The following is a 20,957-nucleotide window of genomic DNA, read 5'->3' as shown; positions in this document are numbered from 1 at the left end:
CATGAAAATAAAGTTATTCCTGTTAACGTGAGCTCAGAATCACAAGCATATATTTTAAGTTCAAGTTTTAAGTTTAGTTCCTCCTGATTATTAAGGACTCTTTTAGAAAATTTCTCAGTATATTATTATATATTAGGGACCAAGCAGAAGTGCTGGCAGGACCTTTTTGGAATTGGTCAGTTTATTTATTTATTTACAGTTGAAGTCAGAATTATTCAATTGTATTCAATTCAGCTTTATTTTTATAGCGCTTTTACAATGTAGATTGTGTCAAAGCAGCTTCACATAAATGGTCATAGTAATTGGAACAGAGTAGTTCAGTTTTTAGTGTTTAAGTTCAGTTCAGTTTAGCTCAGTTCAGTGTGGTTTAAAATCATTACTGAGAGTCCAAACACTGAAGAGCAATTTCATCGATGGGTAGCTCTACCGATCCCAAACCATGCAAGCTAGTGGCTAGAGGCTAATTATTAGGCCCCCCTGAATTATTAGCCCCCTATTTGTTTTTTTCAACAATTTCTGTTTAACGGAGAGTTCATTAAGATTATGAATCATTTACACTATGAATCATTTATAAAGCATTAGCATATAGTGAATTAATTATCTGTTAAGCATTAACTCTACATTAATATAGTTAAGTAGTAGTAAGTAGCAGTTATAAACTACTTAAGTAGTAAGTAGTTTATAACTGCAGATACAAATGCTCTATTCTTGACTTGTATGACTTGTCAAATGTATAATGTTACTAATTAATTGTATTTTTATACTTTGTTAATGATTCATTTTTCATTAATAAATTAAATATTACCTCATTTACAAACCAGTTAATTAGTTGGATGTTTTTAAAAATAATTTGGAATGAGTTAATAAACACTTTTAATTCTTATTATTCAGGCATTTACTAATAGTGCAATTGTATGTTAACAAATGCTTTATTAACTCAACTTCATCCAGTTTGTGGCCTAATCTAAAGTAAGGACTACTTATGCTTTATAAATCCCTTAATGACAATTAAAGGCTCAGTTATATTATAAACTTTATTCATTTTATATTTATTTGAAGATACATAAATGAAACTGTATCAAATGAAAAATAAATCTTTGCATCCTTATCTAAAATAAAATTTCTGTACAATATAAATATCACTAAATAACTTTTAAATGTTGTATCATAATATATTGTTAAATTATTATATTGTTGTGGTTTTATCCAATTTTCACAGTAATTTTATTTTTAGATAGGAATGGAAAGATTATTGTTCCTTTAATACTAAGCCTTTGATTGTCAGTTATAAGCGATTATAAGCATAAATAGTCCTCACTTTAGGTCACCAAACTGCATGAAATTGTGTTAATAAAACATTTATTAACATACATAATGACCATTTCTATATGCCTTAATAATAAGAAATATAAATTTTGATTTAAACTGTTTATTATTTATTTACTTACTCATTCTGGAAAAATGGACTACTCTTAAATATAAATGGTTTGTAAATAATGTGATACTTAATTTAGAATGAAAAATAAATCACTCACAAATTATATAAATACAATTATTAAGCACTTTATACATGTTCTTATAAGTCAAGAATTGAGCATTTGTAACTGCAGTTATAAACTGCTTACTAACATTTTAAATGTAAAGTCAATGCTGAACAAATAATGAATTCACTATTTGCTAATGCTTGATAAATTATTATTATAATTTAGTTATTATAATGAGTTACCAATTTCTTCAACACATTTCTAAACATAATAGTTTTAATAACTCATCTCTAATAACTTATTTATTTTATCTTTGCCAGGATGACAGTAAATAGTATTTTACTAGATATGAAATAGGTTAACTAGGCAGTTTAAGGTAATTAGGCAAGTTATTGTATTACGATGGTTTGTTCTGTGGACTATCAAAAAATATATAGCTTAAAGAGGCTAATAATTTTGTAATTAAATTGTTTTTTTTATTGTTTTTATTTAAGTCGCAATAAAACAAATAAGACTTTATCTAGAAGAAAAAATATTATCAGACATACTTTGAAAATTTCCTTGCTCTGTTAAACATAATTAGAAAAATATCTAAAAAAGAAAAAAAATCAAAGGGGGTTTATTACATTTTGATTTTAACTGTATTTATTTTTTAAAAATAATATGCCTTTTTTAAAGTCGAAACATTCTTGAAAACTCAAAGCTTTGCTCACACCAGAAGTGGTGAGCATTTACATCTGATATGGGGGACATTCTATCAGAAACGTACATTGTCACTTATAAAAAATGTGACAGGGCCTGACCTTTAAGCTTGTCTTCCTCAAAGAATCATAAAATCATACAGTACAATGAACGAACGCATCCTTGATCACTGTCAGCTTCTCCATCAAATGATGTCACTTCCTTTGACACATTTTATGTTAAAATTAATGCAAATGACTGACTGAAACATGGGGACAAATGTTAATTTATTTGTATATTTGTAGTATTAATTTGTCAAATTTATTTCGTAATCAATTGATTTTAATATAAAAAAACTTAAAACTTATTTCTGAAGTCTTTTTCTCTAAATAACAGTTTTTTGCATAACAAAACTATTAAAGCTGTAGGTTCAATTAGGCTGAGGACAAGGACAGTGACAGGGTTTTTAAATTTGTATAGTGTTTTTAATAAAGAACAAAAATCTGTGAAGCAACTGAATGACATATTCCTTTACTTAATAACTCAAGAAGTCAACTATCAGTCCATTTTAGAAATTTTTGGGATGAAATACTTATTATTTGCTGTATTTATGTTTTTATTTCAGGGACAGATAATGTACATTTCTGGTAGAAACTCCCATGGGATGGCTAAAAGGCTGAAAGGTGCTACATACACTTTCAACAAAGTGCATGTAGAGCATGGATGTCCAAACTCGGTCCTGGAGGGCCAGTGTCCTGAAGAGTTAAGCTCCAACCCAATCAAACACACCTGAACCAAATAATCAAGCTTTTATTTATACTAGAAACCTCCTTGCAGGTTTGTTGAAACAAGTTGCAGCTAAAATCAGAGGGACACCAGCCCTCCAGGATCGAGTTTGGACACCCCTGCCGTATTCGTCAAAGGGTGTCTCTGTAGCAACCTTACAAATTTGCAATATGTTTTTGCCCAAACAAGAATTTGTTATAAATCAAAAATGCAATGTCCGATTGGTTTCAAAATTCACATTTGTTATACACGTCAATATTCAGTTTCAGTCATAGCGATGACAGGAAATTACATGTTTTACACCGTGACAAACTCCTCCTAGTCATTTAATCAGACCAACAAAGTCTATTCTGAAGCTATTTGTGATGTTAAATTGTCAAGGTCTAGACTTTCCTTAAAGAAGAGGAAGTTGTCATAAGATCTACCTCAAAATTTGCGTTTGATAAAGACATGTCCTGAAGACATTCACATGCCAACTTTCAGTTACATTCATAGTGCCACCTGCTGACAGACAGACGTTTGGCATGTATCAGTGAAGTTGTAGTGTGTTTATATTCCCCACAGTTTTTTCCAACTGCTTATACGCATTTTCAAAACCGTATCACCTTTTTTCACAACTCGACACACAATTTCCAAAACTGCACACATGAAATAAAAAATGCCAAATATTTTCTTCAAAATGGAACACTGCATTAAAAATCCCATAAACACTTGCCAGAATGAAGTATTAACATTAAGTGCCAAACCCTTTATTCATTATAGTAAATGTTTAGATATAGCATGTAAACATGGTTGTTCTAAATCTTAAGCTCATTGCTCTTTGACCTTACATCTACATTTCAATACAATGTTTAACAGTGACAGTAATTTGCTAAGAGGAGTATCAGGTACACTGTAAACACCAATGTCCTAAAAAACAGAAAATATTTAATAGGCCAAACATTATAGGTGTGTATTGCAAAAAAAAACATAAATATACTGTATGTAAAATTAAAAAATAAATAAATTGTAAAGCAATTACATATGTAAAGCAAAATTATGTTCTTTACAATATAGTGAAGAACACAAATGTGTGTGAAGGGAGTTTGAAAAGTGAAGGATTGAGAAGTTTCCATTGCCTGGAATAGCATTATGTGTGCATAGGGTTGATCATCATACACTTTACAGCGCTAGGCTCAGAAAAATTCCCCTATTCTGTTAGAATTTAGGATTTAGAAAAGGAGAAAATGGGGTACAAAAAATTGTGGATGGGTGGCAAACCAGTTTTTTGGGGGGAACCATGTGTTCCATCACATTTGACCTATACTAGACTAAAGCATGCAGTAATTAGATCAATTAAGAAATTAGGATTTCCACATGTGATAAGCGTGTGTGTGTGACCTTGTGAATAAGTGTAGCATTTTGATTGGTTGTATTTGAAAAAGGAAAGCAAGTGGCTTCCTGTTAGATTTTTGTCTTTTAGGTAGAGAGTTGTGTGTAGTGAAGAGTTCAAAGCTGCGAAATACTGCAGCTTCTAGTTTTGAGTAGTTTTGCATTGTGAGTAACATTTCAGACACGTGTGACAATGATTTTGTGTGTAAGCAGTTGGAAAAAACTGTAAATGCATATTTCCAACTGTTCTCTGTCATCTTGAGGCCACCGAGTGGTAGTGAGCCTGGGTGCGAAGGCCCCCTCAACACTGCTTGCAGCTTTCATTTTATCTTTGCATTTCTTAAAGTACAGCCATATTCAACACATCCTTAATATCGATGTGGAAAGACTTTTTGGGGTCACTTATGGTCATCTAAGAGAGCACCCAGTTTTGTAAAATGCTTTACTGATTTTTTTACAGTTTAACGGCCATCAAAGCTGCCTGGTTGAAATTATCATTAAAACAAAAACTTTTGAGATGATTTAAAAGAAATCATAAAAAAATCATAAAACTGTCATTTAAGGGTTCATGAAAGCTACTTCCATAATTCTCCCAAAGCATCTGCGATTTAGAAGAAAGGTGGACATTTAATTGTCTATTTTCTTAAAAACTTTATTCTCTATTTAAAGGTTAAACAATCAGGAAGAATGATTGTTGAAACATTGTTATTTTCTGTGGGGTTTTTTTTTAAATTCAAATGAAACAGACACTAGCGGGAAAGCAACACTAGTCCAGCAGCTCTTACACCCTCCATCTGTAATGGCAAAACATCCTCGGCTTTCAGAATGAGTAGGAATGAAGCATCTGCAGCTCTAGCAAAAATAAGAAGGAGGTGGTGTTTGAGAGAAGCACTGGAGGAAAACCAAACTCCTCACCCAAGGACCGGGTGTTTTTTTTTTTTTTTAAACGTGTTTCCTAGCTGGGCCCCAGAAGAGCTGCTTTACTGTCTTTTTGGAGCAGACCTCTCCAGATGGCCCTATCCAAAACCTAGCTGCTTTTGTTGCCAGTGGTAATCGTGGTTTTTGCTCAACCCAGATCCATTTTCCTGGAGCCACCAGTTGCTCTCAAATGTGTTTCCCTTGCCGATAAAACAGCCATCTCTTTTCCTTACAGCAGAAAGTCAGCACCTTTACAACTTCCTTTAACCCTCACCTCCTCCTTATTTGGTGATAAACTTAAATGTCTCCAAACTGTTTTCATAGCTCTGCAACTTTGGAAACTCTCAATCATTTGAGTGTGTCATGAGACAGACTAGTGGTAGCTTTATGGAAAATTGGGCTATTGGCTTTAAGTCATTTACTCCATGAAACCATCCCTTTTTAAAGCATTAGTAATATATAAGTAGATGCATAACCTTTACATGTCTATGAATCAGCATCTAGATGTTTAAATGGATTACATATAATCATATATGTGACCACAAATGTGTCTAAAGTTGCATGGGTTTGTTTTTAGCAACACTGTACAGAATGGTGTCAAAATGATTGATTTTTCTGTTATACCAAAATAATTACAATGTTAGGTCACCTGCATTCTAACACATCACCTGTGATTACACTAATCAGACTCATACTTACGAGACACAGGCTGTTTCTTAATGCGTTCTTCAGCATTCTTGAGTCTTCATGTACTCATGTAACGTCATCATCAGCCACAAAAGTTCAGTTCCAAAACTCAAGACCATAAGAACAAAAGACACATAATGCAGTTTTTCTTTATTATTATTATTATTATTATTATTATTATTATTATCATCATCATCAATGCTTAAATAATAACAAAAAAGGCATTAATATTTTTTTAATTACACAAAAGACTGAGATAACAATAAATTTACATTCACAATCTTTCCACCCTCTTTATTAATAATACAACACATATAAATAAACAAATAAAATAACAAATAAAATATATGATTAAAAAAAAGTAGATAGGGAGTTCTCAAAACATCAAACCTGTAACACAGGGAAGTGACACCAACAACAGAAGTTTGGATCCACGTGCAGGTTTATTCGTCGTCAGGCAAGCAATGGTCAATACAGGTGCAAACGGGTATGTGTAGGCAATCCAAAATCGTAATCAGTAACAGGTGAGAGGTCAAAAGGCAGGCGGCAGGCAGGGAGAACAAGAATACAAGGCTAGGTCGAAACACAGGAAACCTAGACAGGAAGAACGCGTTGTAATGTCATCAACAGATAGACAAGACTCGGCAAACTGAATGGGTGAGTGTGTGGCTTAAATAGTGTGTGCAATCAGTCTCTGACAATCCTCAGATGGTGTGAATGTAATCAGTTTAGATGAGGAAGCATGTGTGTCTGTGACCGTAGTGCATGTATGAAAATGTAGTCCAGAAATGGTGGATTTGTAGTCCATGGTTATTGAGAGTGAAATCCAGCGATCTTATGAAAGACGATTGCTGGTAATCATGACAAAACCAAAATACTCATATCAAGTATATAAATATCTTGTTTTTTGACTTTTTAACTCTCCAAATATCTTCAAATATATCACAAATTTTTGTTCGAACACCACTAGTCTTGGGGAAGTTTTGAAAATATTACATTTAATAATAGAAATGTTCAATAATATTAACAAATTATTTATTATATAAGATAGCCAACACTTAATAATATCCCATGAGAAGATAAGTCTTTATATATATATATATATATATATATATATATATATATATATATATATATATATATATATATATATATATATATATAAAGTTATATATATGTTATATATATTTATATATATATATATATATATATATATATATATATATATATATATATATATACACATATATATAAAGTTTATTTTTTATTTTTTTTTTTTTTTTTTTTGTATCCAAACTAATACTTCATCCCAAAATGTTTGTACCAAATTACGTTAAAAAAGCAAGTGTTCAAATTGTTTCAATATTTAAATTACTAGGGATGTCCTGATCGATTTTTTTGCCCTCGAGTCCTAGTCTGAGTCATTTGATTATGAGTATCTACCGATACTGAAACCTGATCCAATAATTCTATAATATATAAAAAAAGAATAAAGAAAAGTGAAAAAACAGATCCAGGATATTCTTTAATTTTATATGAATTCACCTTATTTTAATATTTAACAACTTAAAATACCCGACAGGCAAGCCCAAGTTTGTATATCTCACAGTTTACTATGTTGTCGTCATCAACTTTATAATACATCCAGACCACAGACATACTCATGCTTTAGGCTGCATTTTCACAGTATGTCTGATACAGTTTTTTCTTCTGGAGAAAGTCTTTTTTTATTTCGGCTAGAATAAAAGCAGTTTTAATTTTTTATGAACATTTTAAGTTCAAAATTATTAGCCCCTTTAATCAATTTTTTTAGACTGTCTACAGAACAAACCATCATTACAACAAACCTTGCTTAATGACCCTAACCTGCCTAGTTAACCTAATTTACCTAGTTAAGCCTTTATATGTCACTTTAAGCTGTATAAAAGTGTCTTGAAAAATATCTAGTCAAATATTATTGTGTCATCATGGCAAAGATAAAATAAATCAGTTATTAGAGATTAGTTAATAAAACTATTATGATTAGAAATGCGTTGGAAAAATATTTCTCTCTATTAAACAGAAATCTGGGAAAAAAATAAACCGGGGGCTAAAAATTCTGACTTCATATATATATTTTGTAGTGTTAGAGTAAGTGCAATTTTGTAGTGTTAGGGTAAGGGTAACCTCGTTGGAATAAGCTAGTTGAGTGATTCCCACTCATCAATGTTTGATTGACAGAGACAACAAAGCTAAAGGGAGCAAATCAGCAGTGTGAGTGGCGTAGCTTGTAAAGCACATGAACCTGGTTTGAATTCAGCGTCTGATGAACACGTTCTTCTTTTTTCCCTTTACTACATATCAGATTTTGCTTACTCTTCATCACGAAGAAGACAAGTAGGAATCATTAATATGTGTGTGTTTTGTGGAAGACTCATGGAACTGGATTGGAGAGGTGTTATATCAAAATCATATGCATTGTAAGTTGATTGAAGTTATACTGATTCTGTGAACTTGAACAAGTATACTAAAATCAATTAATCTACACTAGTTGTATTAGAATTTGTTTTTCAAAATGTGGTTTAAATGCTTTCAAAATAAGTTAAATCTTTGTAGACTAAAATATATTTACTGTATATCATTTATTTTTAAAATGTGGGCTATACATTATACATTAATTTTATTTTATTAATACACTAGAGTTTGCAATAGCTGCGTCCCAAATCGCATACTTATGCACTATTCTACGCCATTTTGTAGTATAAATAGTGTAAGTAGTGTGTTCACACTGAAAACTCTAAAAATAATAAGTGCACTTTAATTACCCGGATGATGCACTCATTCAGCCGCTAAAATGAAGTGTGTAATGATGAACACTTCACGCACTCAACGACCGCAGGTTTGCTCACGTAGCGGAAGGGGCGGAGCTATCAGACGCACATGTTAAATAACTTTATTTATTTTGAATGGTGAAAGCAAAATTCTCCTACTACAGTGATTTTAGCGCCTCCCGATGGTAATTGCGGCAATACTCACGGCAGATATTATCTGATAATTCGGTCGTTTATTTCACCGATTTGGCGACCGTCAAACGTCATCAGGGAAACGGCTTGAATTTTCGCTTAGTAAAAACACATTAGTGTGCCATTTGGGACGACACTAAATACATATACTATCCTGTTGAGTGTGTAAGTGCATAAGTACATAGTGCATGAGTGCATAGTGTATAGTGTGCCATTTGGGACGCAGCTATACAGACCCTGAACATGCATCAATACTGCTGCCATATTTGTACAGAGCAAGTAATTCAACCGCACTCAGGGAAGAATAAAGCCAATCTGAAGATTCTGGACTTTTGTTCTGTGTATGAGTGTAATTATGAGCAAACAAAGAAAACAAAGCATAAAGGCATAACATTTCATAGATAAGATTTAGATTTTCTTTACGATTATGTATGTTACAAACTTTTGTGCTCAACAAATAGCAGTATTGATGATAATACAGTCACTTACTGCATTGACCATAGCACCATCTTGCACTAAGTTTCTAGGCTTGTGTATTTTTGTTGAATACAATTAGCAAACAATGTAAATAAAATATAACAACAAGATTCTGTGGTGCAAGTTCTTGAAGTGACTTATAAGGATGCCTGATAACATAACACTGCTTGAGAAGCATGTATATTGATGGGGTCACACAAATCATTCATTTATGAGATTTATTTACAAATGAATCGCTCCCTCTATTAGAATTAGAAGTGAAATCAGAAGAGGGTGTGTTTCAGGACATGGATCAAATCAAATTTAACAGGTAGGGTGGATAATACATTTACATGCACACAAACATATGCTCTTGGTCAGCAATGCCCATGTGGTCACTTATTCATCGATGTAGAAATATAATTTAAAAGTTTACTTATAAAGAAATATTTGTATACTGATCGCTGGGGAAACTAATGTTACATTATTTATTACAGTTTATCTGTTTACTAATCTACAGTATTCTGTAGCATTCATCAACAAAGAGTTGTACACATTATACACTTAACTATGTGGTTCAAAAACATGTTTATTATAAATTACATATCTTCCAGACATCATGAAATAACAGATGAAAGCATACAAAAGCATGGACAAATAATCTATTATGTATTTATTTATTTATTTATTTTGTAAGGGGGGGAAAAGTGCTTTAAAATAATAACCGTCTAGTTTTGTCACAAGAGTTGCATTACTTTTTTTGTTTTGTCAATGAATTTAATATCATCAGACATTCACTGCTGATCTGGATGCTCAGAGTACGGTTGTTTATTCTGCTGAAATGCCAGTAAAAACATGGATTATTGCAAAACAAGATGGAGGTTTCGTTGCAGTGATTACATGGCTGAGTACTATTTATATTCTACTGGATTTTTTTATAAGTGTTGTGGCATTTGTATCTGATTTTTATATTACACATTAACATATTTATTCTCATGACACAAATTATGTGTTTGAAAAAGTTTGTACACATAGATATATTAAAAAAATGTTTATTACATGCTGCTTTTTCTTCAGTTTTTCAGGCAGTTTCTTGAACTTTCTCCCCATTGTGAGCAAAAAACATTTGAAAGTATATAAAAGCTATTCTGCAATTTAAACAATTAAAAAAAAAAAACAGAAATATTTTGATATTCTGGTAGTGATTCCTATGTAGAAAAACCACTTTCTGCTCTTCATTTGAATTTTGCACCTCATCAGTGATGTCATTTGTAAACAACATATTAACGCATTCCTTCTAATAGACAACAATAGCATAGGCACCATCTAATGTAAATATCTATGTAGATTTATCATTAAAGTTCAGAGATATAACTTATTTATTTCAGAAATTTCCCTAAAAGAGACTGTGAAAGTAAACATTAAAGAGCCCATATTATGGGTTTTTGAAAATTCCCCTCCATGTAGTGTGTAACACAGCTCTAAGTGAAGTGAAGTATCCAGCTAAGGCTTAAATCTGTAAGAATACAGTGTTTAAAACGGTTGATTCATCTATAAAAGAGTCGACTCATAGTGCTTCAAACGAGTCGCCTTGATACCGACTCATTAGGTGTTTCGCCATGACGTACGAACGAAACCAAGTTATTCACGTGCACGCGCAAACCCGGGAGATTTCAAACCTGAGGCCCCGCCCTCTGACGCAGAAACCCAGACACACACGCACACCCACAAACACACGCACACAAACATGCCGGTCGATTGAAGTCACACTGCAGATGGATATTTTATTGAGTCTCTACCCAAAGATGAAACCTCAGCATTATAGCCAAGCAGTTGGAAACTTCTGGAAGCTACATGCTACAAAGAATACTTCATCTGAGTTTGTTAAAGGAAGGATCAGTAAAGAGTAACTGATGGACGTCAGGATGGGTTTCTTCCATTTCTCAAGTGTAAGTACGTGCGGTTAAAGTTGTTGCCTCGTTTACTCTAGCTTGCAAATGTATTTAGTTGTGATTTGTTACTTGTAACCGCGTGTACTGTATCAGGTTAACTGGATATTTTATCTTATCGCGTGCAAAGTCACGTTAAAAACGCGACGCGTGCTGTTTGTTTATGGAGCTCAGTGCTAGAGTTCTGCTCCCGCGATTTATTCGGAAATTTATTCCCGCGGCTGTCCCCGCGGGAATAAATTTCCGAATAAATCGCGGGAGCGGTCGGTAACGGGTTTAATTTGTGACGGGAGCGGGCTGTCTAGCAATATCACGGATATTGCTATGCGAATTAGAAAGAGAGAGTCTGCGTGGTGCTTGTGTGTGTGTTAGTGCGCACGCGCGCGTATGAGAGAGAGCGAGAGAGAGAGAGAGAGAGAGAGAGAGCGAACGAACGAACGAACGCGCTTTGTGTGCTTTGTGCTGTGTGTGTGTGTGTGTTTATACAGACAGCTTGGCTGTCTGGACTGTATACTGGGTGATTTTTGGTTGTGTTCTCCGCTCTAGCGGGACCGGGCGCGGCGGGCAGAAAACGGAGCGGGTTCTCAGGCTAAAACCTGGCGGGTGCGGGCGGAAGCGGGAGCGTTGTCATCCGGAGGTGTGTGTGTGTTTTTGTGTGTGTGTGGTATGGCGAGTACACGACTGTCTCCTTCGTTCGGTTATCCGTGGCACTATCCACTCGCCATAGTGTGGCAGCTAAAATCCACGTCTACACTATCGAGCGTGTATGAACTGTGATTACTTTTTAAATTGCTGATTAGCTATTGGCCATTTCCCTCTCTGACTGAAGGCAGTCGACCAATCGCGACAGACTGTCATCGGTCCAATCAGCGCAGATTAGCTCCGCGCTAAGGAGGGGTTTGGGAACAAATGAATCACTGGACGATTCATACAGGAGTCGCTGGGATAATTAGGTAAAAATAAATGCAGATTATAAGACCATGAAAGTGTTTTTTGACCTTGCATGCATATTAGACTGTTGTTGGAGACCCTTACAACCAGGATATGACCCTATTTCATGTATAATATGGGCTCTTTAACATAAAACTCTTAATAAAGGCATAAACACATTAGGGTGTTTATTTACTGAAACTGGAATTAAATTGTCCAAAATCTTTTATATTCTATAAAGTTTTAATCAAGTTGTTTTATTGAAAAAAAAATAAATCATTGTATGAATACTGTAACGTTTAAATATTTTTTTGTTAAAAATACGTGAAGGTAATATGACCATCAGAAAAGAACACAGCATCCAAGTCCCTTTAAGGCAAGTAATTTCACTTGGTGGCCATCTTTGAAATGCAGTAAACATCTCGAGTAGTATGCTCGAGCATTCTGTCTGAATGAACTGTTTGCAGAGCTTTCGATTACATTAAAAATTTGGAATCTCCAATAAAATTAAACTAAAACTGTCTCATAAGTTTAATTTTTAAATGTTCGAATCAAACAAAATTGTATTTTTTTCAGGTTGCCCTAGCTAATGCACATGCACATTTGAAATAAAAAAATAAATAGTTCTCGCGATATTCTGAATACGTTTCAGGTAACCTGGCAAGACCGGTCTCCAAGAGAACATAAGTCTGTTCTCTATGTTCTTGGAATTAAGAAACAGTGCCATTCCCCTGCACCCATTGGTTGTTTCTCAAAATGCATGCTTCAGCGATCTTACTTGTGTTATGTCATCATCAACTGTTCAAAAGAACGATCTCCACAAGAACACGAGTCCATTCTCATCGTTCTTGTAATTGAGAAACAGTCACTGTTTGTTGAACCACTCGCCATCTACTGTGAAATTACCAGACTCTCTCCTCTCCCAGTTGCGCCTATGAGTGCTTCTCGTTGCTTCGACATGAGCTTATGCCTACAGACTGTTCTAAATTTGAGCTACTTCTGCATTCTCTGCCCATCATTCTACAAAAGACTTTTAACGACATAAGAATGCAAACAAACTATAAAACCTACCCTCTTTCCCATTGTTGTCAATAAATAGTGTTGTATCTGTTCTCCTGTTAGTGTGACAACCAGTTGTTTTGACTTGGCATCCGCCATGACAAAAAAGAATGAATCTGCAGTTCTAAAGAATCTTCAAGCAACTACTTGTGGGGGGTATTTATGCACTGAAGCCCACTGGGTGGGCCACGCAGCTGATTAAATCAGCTCAACACGACAAATAGAAGATTCCGAGTTTAAACACTTCTACCCACGAAGGCAATGCCACTCCACCTACCAGGGAAACTAACGTTGGAAGAAAACAATGCTCGTTACACAAAAGTTTGGCAAACTTCTTTTTTGGCAACAATCTGGCAAGGTGAATGAATAGACTTAGGAAAAAAAAAATTGTGCATCCCAAACAAATTAAATAATTATTTTCAAACTAAAAGCTGTAGGACAATCCCCCACTTTGTTATGATCCCTGGCTCAAAGTAAGCAACAAAACAAAGGGACGCACACAAGCTAAGCAGTGTTTACAATGGAAAAAATTTATAAACTTGAAATGATCACAATAAAAGAAAATAATGCCTGTTAAAGTCATCTTGCCAGTGTGTAATGCATAATGTTTGCATAAACTCTAATGTTGTGGTGTAGAAATAAATGTTAAACAAACTGGGCCCAAATCCAGAAAACAACAACAACAAAAAACAAATAACAATCCAAAACTAAGTCCCCATACTTGTAATGCCAGCAGTCTCTTTAAAATGAGTGCTCCAAGGTTTGTCAATCAAGGCAATTACATGGGTGGAACCGGCAAGCAGTGGTGTAAAGTAACTAATTACAAATACTCAAACTACTGTAATTGAGTATTTTTTTTCAGAAATTGTAATTAACTAAGTAGTTTCAAAAATGTGTAATTTTACTTTCACTTGATAAAATTTTTAGTACAGTATCTTTTAATACTTTTACTCCACTACTTTCCCTCAACCTGTGGTCACTACTTTATTATTTCCTGTCTATGGAGATTAGACAAAGTGTAATACTCACTACTCTTGAGTACTTTTAAAGGGCTACTTTTCACTCATACTTTGGGTTATATTTACAACAGATACTTTTACTCGCTCTATATTTTTGGGCAATTAATGGTACTTTTACATGAGTATGATTTTGCAGTACTCTTTCCATCATTGCCGGCAAGATGCACCAAAATGTCAGTATAGGACCATCACAAAAGATCTTTTTTTTTTTTTACGTAAGAATGTAATATCAAGGGTAAACTGAGGTTCTTTGAATTGATGAAATGACAGAAATGAAAATCGTATAATTTTATAAAAGCTAACATGAGTTACCTGGTTCGAGTCCCTGCTGAGCCAGTTAATATTTGTGTGTGGAGTTTGCATGTTCTCCCTGCGTTCGCGTGGGTTTTCTCCGGGTGCTCCGGTTACCCCACAGTCCAAAGACATGTGGTACAAGTGAATTGGGTAGGCTAAATTGTCCATAGTGTATGAGTGTTTGTGCATGAATGAGTGTGTGTGGATGTTTCCCAGAGATGGGTTGAGGCTGGAAGGGTGTTCGCTGCGTAAAAACGTGCTGGATAAGTTGGTGGTTCATTCCGCTTGGGCGACCCCGGATTAATAAAGGGACTGAGCCGAAAAGCAAATTAATGAATTTGTTTTATTTGAGCTGGAAAGCTCAAGTATTGACGTTGGAACAAAAACGTCTGTGGAGCAGTGATGTAAAGTAACAAATTACATTTTAAGTATTACAAATTAAGTATTTTCTTCAGGAATTGTAACTAAGTAGCTTTAAAAATGTGTACTTTTACTTTCACTTGAGTACATTTTGATACTATTACTCTATTTTCCTTCAACCTACTTATTTTTTTCTTCTCTATGGGGAGTCCTGCAGTCCTGCAGTCCTGCAGTTCCTGTTCAATCAAATAATAAAAAGTTTTTTATCATAACAAACTATTTCAATACATGTTTGCAAAGTGTCCAAGAAGATGTCCAAAATCTTCACACGCAATCACTCCAAGACAGTTTAGATGGCGTGTCACTGATGAAAAGATGGTCAAATGGTCTTAAACAATCACTAACTGCATTGCGGAATGTTAAATTTTCACACACATAACTGCATGTAAACACATCAACCTTTCACAGTGTAATACTCCCTAGTCACTTGAGTACTTTTAAAAGGGCTACATTTTACTTATGCTTTAAGAAATATTTACAACAGATATTTTAACTCTGCTTGCACACGTCTTGGCCAATTAATGGTACTTTTATTTGAGTATGATTTTCAGCCCCCTTTCCACCACTGCTGTGGAGGTTAATGGCTGCTTCTTTTTCAACATCCTTTATTATATGTTTTGTGTTCAACTGAAGAATTAATCTCGAACCAGTTTGAAACTTGTAAAGGGGGAGTAATTGATGACATCATTTTAATATTTGGCTAAACTATCCTAGCAAAGTACATATCATGTCTTGGGAGAACAAAAAAATTCAGATTTTTGTGATGAATAATATTATTTTTTGTGTTAGCTGAAGATCATGCCGCAGTGCATAGAATATGTCTTTAATTTGATCATTATCATTTATTCCTAGGAGCCTTCCTGGCACATGGAACTCCTCATTCTATGGACGCAAAGCTCCACTATCAAGTATGATCACTACTGTCCCTCCAGGAAACCCTTACCTTCATTCCAAAGCCCCGGTACTTTCCATGAAATAACTAAGAGGAAGAGTGTTCTTTTACAAAGAAAAATAAATGATGAAGAAATATGGGAAATGAGAGTCTTCCTTTTTATAAAATCCAATCTGTGTTTGTGAATAGATCTATAATGATGCTATGTCAATGACTGATTCTCTAAGCTCTGAGTAATGATGAGCATAATTTCCCTTGATTTAGATGAGTGCTTCTGTAAATGTGGAGGTTGTGCCATTGTCTTAATCTTCGTGTGTGTGTGTGCGTGTGCGTGTGTGGGTTTACATATTTGACTATATGTGTGTCCATGCGGATAAATGAGTGAATCATTTTCTCACAGATCCTCTTTTGCAAGCGTTTATTGCTTTGGCACATCCAAAAAGCACTTGCAAACTGATTGCAAAAAGAGATATTTTGTGGTTATGTAGCAATGGCATTGCAAATAAAACTTTGTTCGTTATGATCTTAAAAGAAAACAAAAGACATGCATTTCTGAAATGTTCTAGTTTTGCAGCCCAAGAACTGCGGTTTGGAGAATAAATGAAAGAGCACCAATGAAGCTTCACCTGCTTACAGGAAATAGGTTTCCTGTTTCCCCCTTTGTCAACTCTACGCTTCTGTGTCAAAAACAGTCTGCTCTGGAAGCATCCAGATGAAAAAACCTTCAACTAGTAAGACTTAAAATTTATTTATGAATTTAAAAAAACACTTAAAAGCAGTCAAATCCATTTATATAAGTTTTAAAATGATTTCACAACATCCTTGGTGTACTGTTGAGGGTTTTTTGACAGTAACCTTGCTTGGTAAATCAGCTAGTGTTTGCGATACTCTGATAAGAAATAAAAGTAAATACAACAGAAAAAAAAAATATATATATATATATATATATATATATATATATATATATATATATATATATATATATATATATGTCCAGATAAACTTAATATCAATTCTGTATTACTGCAAATGTGTGTAAATGTCAAACAAACAAGTAGTCAATATTTTAGAGACTTATTCTTTCATTCTTTTTCTTTCGGCTGAGTCCTTTATTTTTCATGGGTGTGCCTCAGCGGAATGAACTGCCAACTATTCCAAACGAACATGCACACTCCATACAAAAAAACAGGCTCATTCTGAAAATGTATCTCTATATACATTTTTAGAGACCACTAAATACATCCCAGGAGCTACTTTTTTTGCAGTTCTTGTTTTCACGAATCCACCAGAGGCCGCTGTGTAAACTTTTTTAAATGTCATATTTTTCTCGTGTGAATCCACCAGAGGTCACTCTCAACTAACTAACTAGACTGACTGACTGACCGATTGACTGATCCCCCCACCCTCCTCCTTCTCTAAAACCAACCAATAGGGTATATGCGGAAGTATGCAGAAGGACTTAAAATTTGTAAGTAACCTAGGTTAAGTGTTTCCGGTCAACTGTTTGCCATTACAAAATCAGTGCGTCTGTTTTTTTTTTTTTTTATATCAGCGATCTCCTCTGGCTGAGTAATATCCAATATAACGTGGGTCTCAGATTGTACAAAAAGCACTGCATGAAATTACATTTTTAGCTGCCATGTCTTCAAAATAAGAACATTTATTTTACCCCAGTATATTCAATGGAGCTTTTGCACTAGCCTGATAATCCTGACAGGCCTGTGCGTGTAAACGGCTTTTCTTCTTGTTTTACACTTGAACAACAAAATAAATGCCAAAGTCTATTCAACTTAATGTATTGTAATTACATTACAACATTGATGCTGTAAAAAGAATCGTATAAAATGAAAAAAGTCACATTAACCCTTAAAGACCGAATCAGCCGCCCGCGGCTATAAATAAGTCTTAAGGGCTCTATTTTGACGGTCCATGCGCAGAGCGCAAAACGCAGGGCGCAAAACGCAGGGCGCAAACGCTTTCAGGGCGTGTCAGGACGCGTTTTTGCTAATTTAAGGATGGGAAATCTGCCTTGCGCTGCGGCGCATGTTCTAAAAGGGTTGAGTTTATTTTTTTAATGAGTTATAGGTGTGTTTTGAGAATAAACCAATTAGAATCTCATCTCAAATTCAGAGATCTGAGTCAGCTGCGTCGCACCAAGAGCGCATTCGCTATTTACTGGACGCAAAGTAAGTCTAAGTGGAAAAAATGAGCATTTCACAAGCAAACAGTTAACAGTTTTTTAACAGAAAACTGTTAAACAGAGCATCTACTGCGTGAGAATGAGAGATAATGGAACTACTTTCACTTTCGCTCTTGGATAGGGAAACCTTTAGCACAGACATCAATTAGTCTATAAATAAATAATTTTGTTTGTTAAGCTCAAATATTCGTTTCAAAACTATTCCTACATTCAGTTCTAATTTCTAGCAAACGAATAAATGAATAATAATAGCAAAATGTGCTCAAAAACCTGAGTTATATCCTAAAACACATGCCATTGCCCCATATGGTCTAAGACAGGTGGGCAAATCTAAGCTTGTTTTTAATAAAACAAATATAAATATGGATATAATAAATAATACTGCTAATAATAATAACATTATACAAAAGCAAATTGTTATGAATGAACTGAAAAAGCCTCCCGAGATGAAGAAGACATAAAAGCAGGGGTTTTTCATATTTATGTAGGCTAGAAAATTATTTTAATCCTTTATATTTATATTCTATATCTATTCTTATTATAAACTATATATATCCTTAATATTTACATTTTTTCATATGTAAAGATTAGTGCTGTCAATCGATTAAAAAAAATTAACTAATTAATCGCACTTTTTTTAAAAAATTAATCGCATTTAAAATATTGAAACTTGTAATTTTGCCTATTTAAATGTAAAATTAATGTAAACGCAAGAAAAAATATTTAAATTCAAAATATTATTTTTTAATAGAATTTTTGTTTAACTTGTAACACAGATTTCTTCATGTATACAACATACCCACAATAAACCATCAAGATCCTGGCTTGCCATATTTATTACAGAAATTAAAACACAGGCATGTTAATGACATTTAAATTTCAAAACAATCAATGCCATTAAAGAAAACATTGATTTCCATGTTGGATTCTAAGTGGACTGCAAAAAATGCCAAAAAACAGGAATTGCAGATATGGAAAATGAAAAATTATAATAATAAACTATAGAATACAAACTGTTGCACTCATTGTAAAGTTTTATTGCTGTGAGTTGAGAACATTAATTATAGAGTAGAAACAATTTTGCTTAATCCTCCTTTACATTCATCCAGTTGCTAAGACTAGGAGTATCCCGCAAGTGCACAGAGACTCCCAAATGCCCGCAAATGAATGATAATTTCTTGCAAACTGGTCGTTAAATACATTGCACACCCCTCTCGCCCCTACTCAGATACGTCGCTCACTCCACCCCTGGCACCCCTCAACGGGCCTGACACAGACACACACACAGACAGACACACACAACGCGCTGCAGACGTTTTGGCCCCAACGGCCTTCCATACTGGAGCGACTCCCCTCAGATTCAACACGCATGATCACGTTCATCAAATTTGCTAAGCGTCCTAAACTAAGCGTCCTAAAGTATTACTGTATTTCACAAGGATTCTGACACAACAACGCGAAGCATACGCTTTCGTTGCGTTTAATGAGGAAATACGCTAAACTTGGAGGGCTCATGCTGAAAGGCAGAGTAATGCCCTGTCTTTGACAGCTCGCGACTTCACCAGACGTTCTGAGTACATTTACATAAGACACCAATACTCCGATTTTAATATGACCCTGCTTAAAAATCCAGCTTAAACCAGCCTAGGCTGGTTGGCTGGTTTTCGCTGGTCAACCAGGCTGGTTTTAGAGGGGTTTTGGCCATTTCCAGGCTGGTTTCCAGTCATTTCCAGCCTGGTCTTAGCTGGTCAGGCTGGAAAATGACCAGCTAAATCCAGCTAAAACCAGCTTGACCAGCCTGGTTTAAGCTTGACATAGCTGGTTTTGGCCGGGCTCCCAGCCTGACTAAGCAGGTCAAGCTGGTTTTAGCTGGTCATCTCCCAGCCTGACCAGCTAAGACCAGGTTGGAAATGGCTGGAAACCAGCCTGGAAATGGCCAAAACCCCTCTAAAACCAGCCTGGTTGACCAGCTAAAACCAGCCAACCAGCCTAGGCTGGTTTAAGCTGGATTTTTCAGCAGGGGATTAAGATAATACTCTTATTGAAATTCTACCGTGTAGCCTTAAAAGGAACCTTACCTTAAAGGAACACCGAGTCACGAAATGCGGAGGATTTTCTTTCTGTTCGCCATGCGGTATCAACTTACAACAGAAGTCGAAAGTTAAAAATGAAACACCCGAAATTGCATGAAACTTTGGATAACTTGTGATGCAACTAATTGTTTTATACTGGAACTTGCCTTCAAAAAGTGCTTCCTTGGTCTTATGCACATTTATTGCATGTTGAACACACGTCCACCACAACAGGAAGTAAAAAAAACCTGAACTGCATTAATTGCGTTAATTTTTTTTAACGCGTTAATTATTTAAAATTAATCGCATGCATTAACGCGTTAATTTTGACAGCGCTAGTAAAGATATTTGCCTATTGCTCTCTTGTGCGTATTAAGCAGTGCGTAAGCGAGGCGCAACTCTGCGCCGGAGTTTAGACCGGGTTAGTTTTGGTCTAATGAAAAATCTATTATAGATCCTCAAAATAGCAATGCGCCAGCGGTCCTCCTCAGAACACCTTCCTTTTTAGACCAGAATGCCTCTGGGCGCAAAAATGAGCGCTAATGCATTTGCTATTTAAACAGCGTAGCGCAACGCCTCAAAACGACTCTTGCGGCAAGCTGAAACTACCAAAAGACTACTGCGCCACGCCTTGCGCCACACTGCGCCGGGTGTATGATAGGGCCCTAAATGTTTAATAACTTTTGATCCGCTGATCCGATCTGTACAATTCAAAGATTGGCATAAAGAAGAGAGTC

General features: G+C 34.9%; 3 protein-coding genes across 8 annotated transcripts in view; 1 reads left to right on the top strand and 2 right to left on the bottom strand.

The window, feature by feature from the left end:
• Window positions 1-16,083, top strand: part of spmip7 (sperm microtubule inner protein 7) — a 37,757-nt gene extending 21,674 nt beyond the window's left edge. For all 6 annotated transcript variants that reach the window (XR_015505832.1, XM_087279107.1, XM_087279106.1 and 3 more), the window contains one exon: window positions 15,909-16,083. Coding sequence is in view for 5 of the 6 variants with exons in the window: in XM_087279107.1 (XP_087135233.1) it covers window positions 15,909-16,035 (127 nt within the window). In the remaining variant the exon portion in view is untranslated. The remainder of the gene's footprint in view (window positions 1-15,908) is intronic.
• The window catches only part of LOC147841024 (uncharacterized), a 485,466-nt gene continuing 473,862 nt past the window's right edge, over window positions 9,354-20,957 (bottom strand). The window contains exon 2 of the mRNA XM_087279102.1: window positions 9,354-9,452. The gene's annotated coding sequence lies outside the window, so the exon portion shown is untranslated. The remainder of the gene's footprint in view (window positions 9,453-20,957) is intronic.
• The window catches only part of klc1a (kinesin light chain 1a), a 209,886-nt gene continuing 209,510 nt past the window's right edge, over window positions 20,582-20,957 (bottom strand). Inside the window, exon 10 of the transcript XR_015505034.1 lies at window positions 20,582-20,885. The gene's annotated coding sequence lies outside the window, so the exon portion shown is untranslated. The remainder of the gene's footprint in view (window positions 20,886-20,957) is intronic.

Source organism: Danio rerio, chromosome 13 (genome assembly GCF_052040795.2).
Source record: "Danio rerio strain M-AB ecotype USA chromosome 13, GRCz13ab, whole genome shotgun sequence".
NCBI classification, from domain to species: Eukaryota; Metazoa; Chordata; class Actinopteri; order Cypriniformes; family Danionidae; genus Danio; species Danio rerio.
This window is presented reverse-complemented; position numbering and strand designations above follow the sequence as displayed.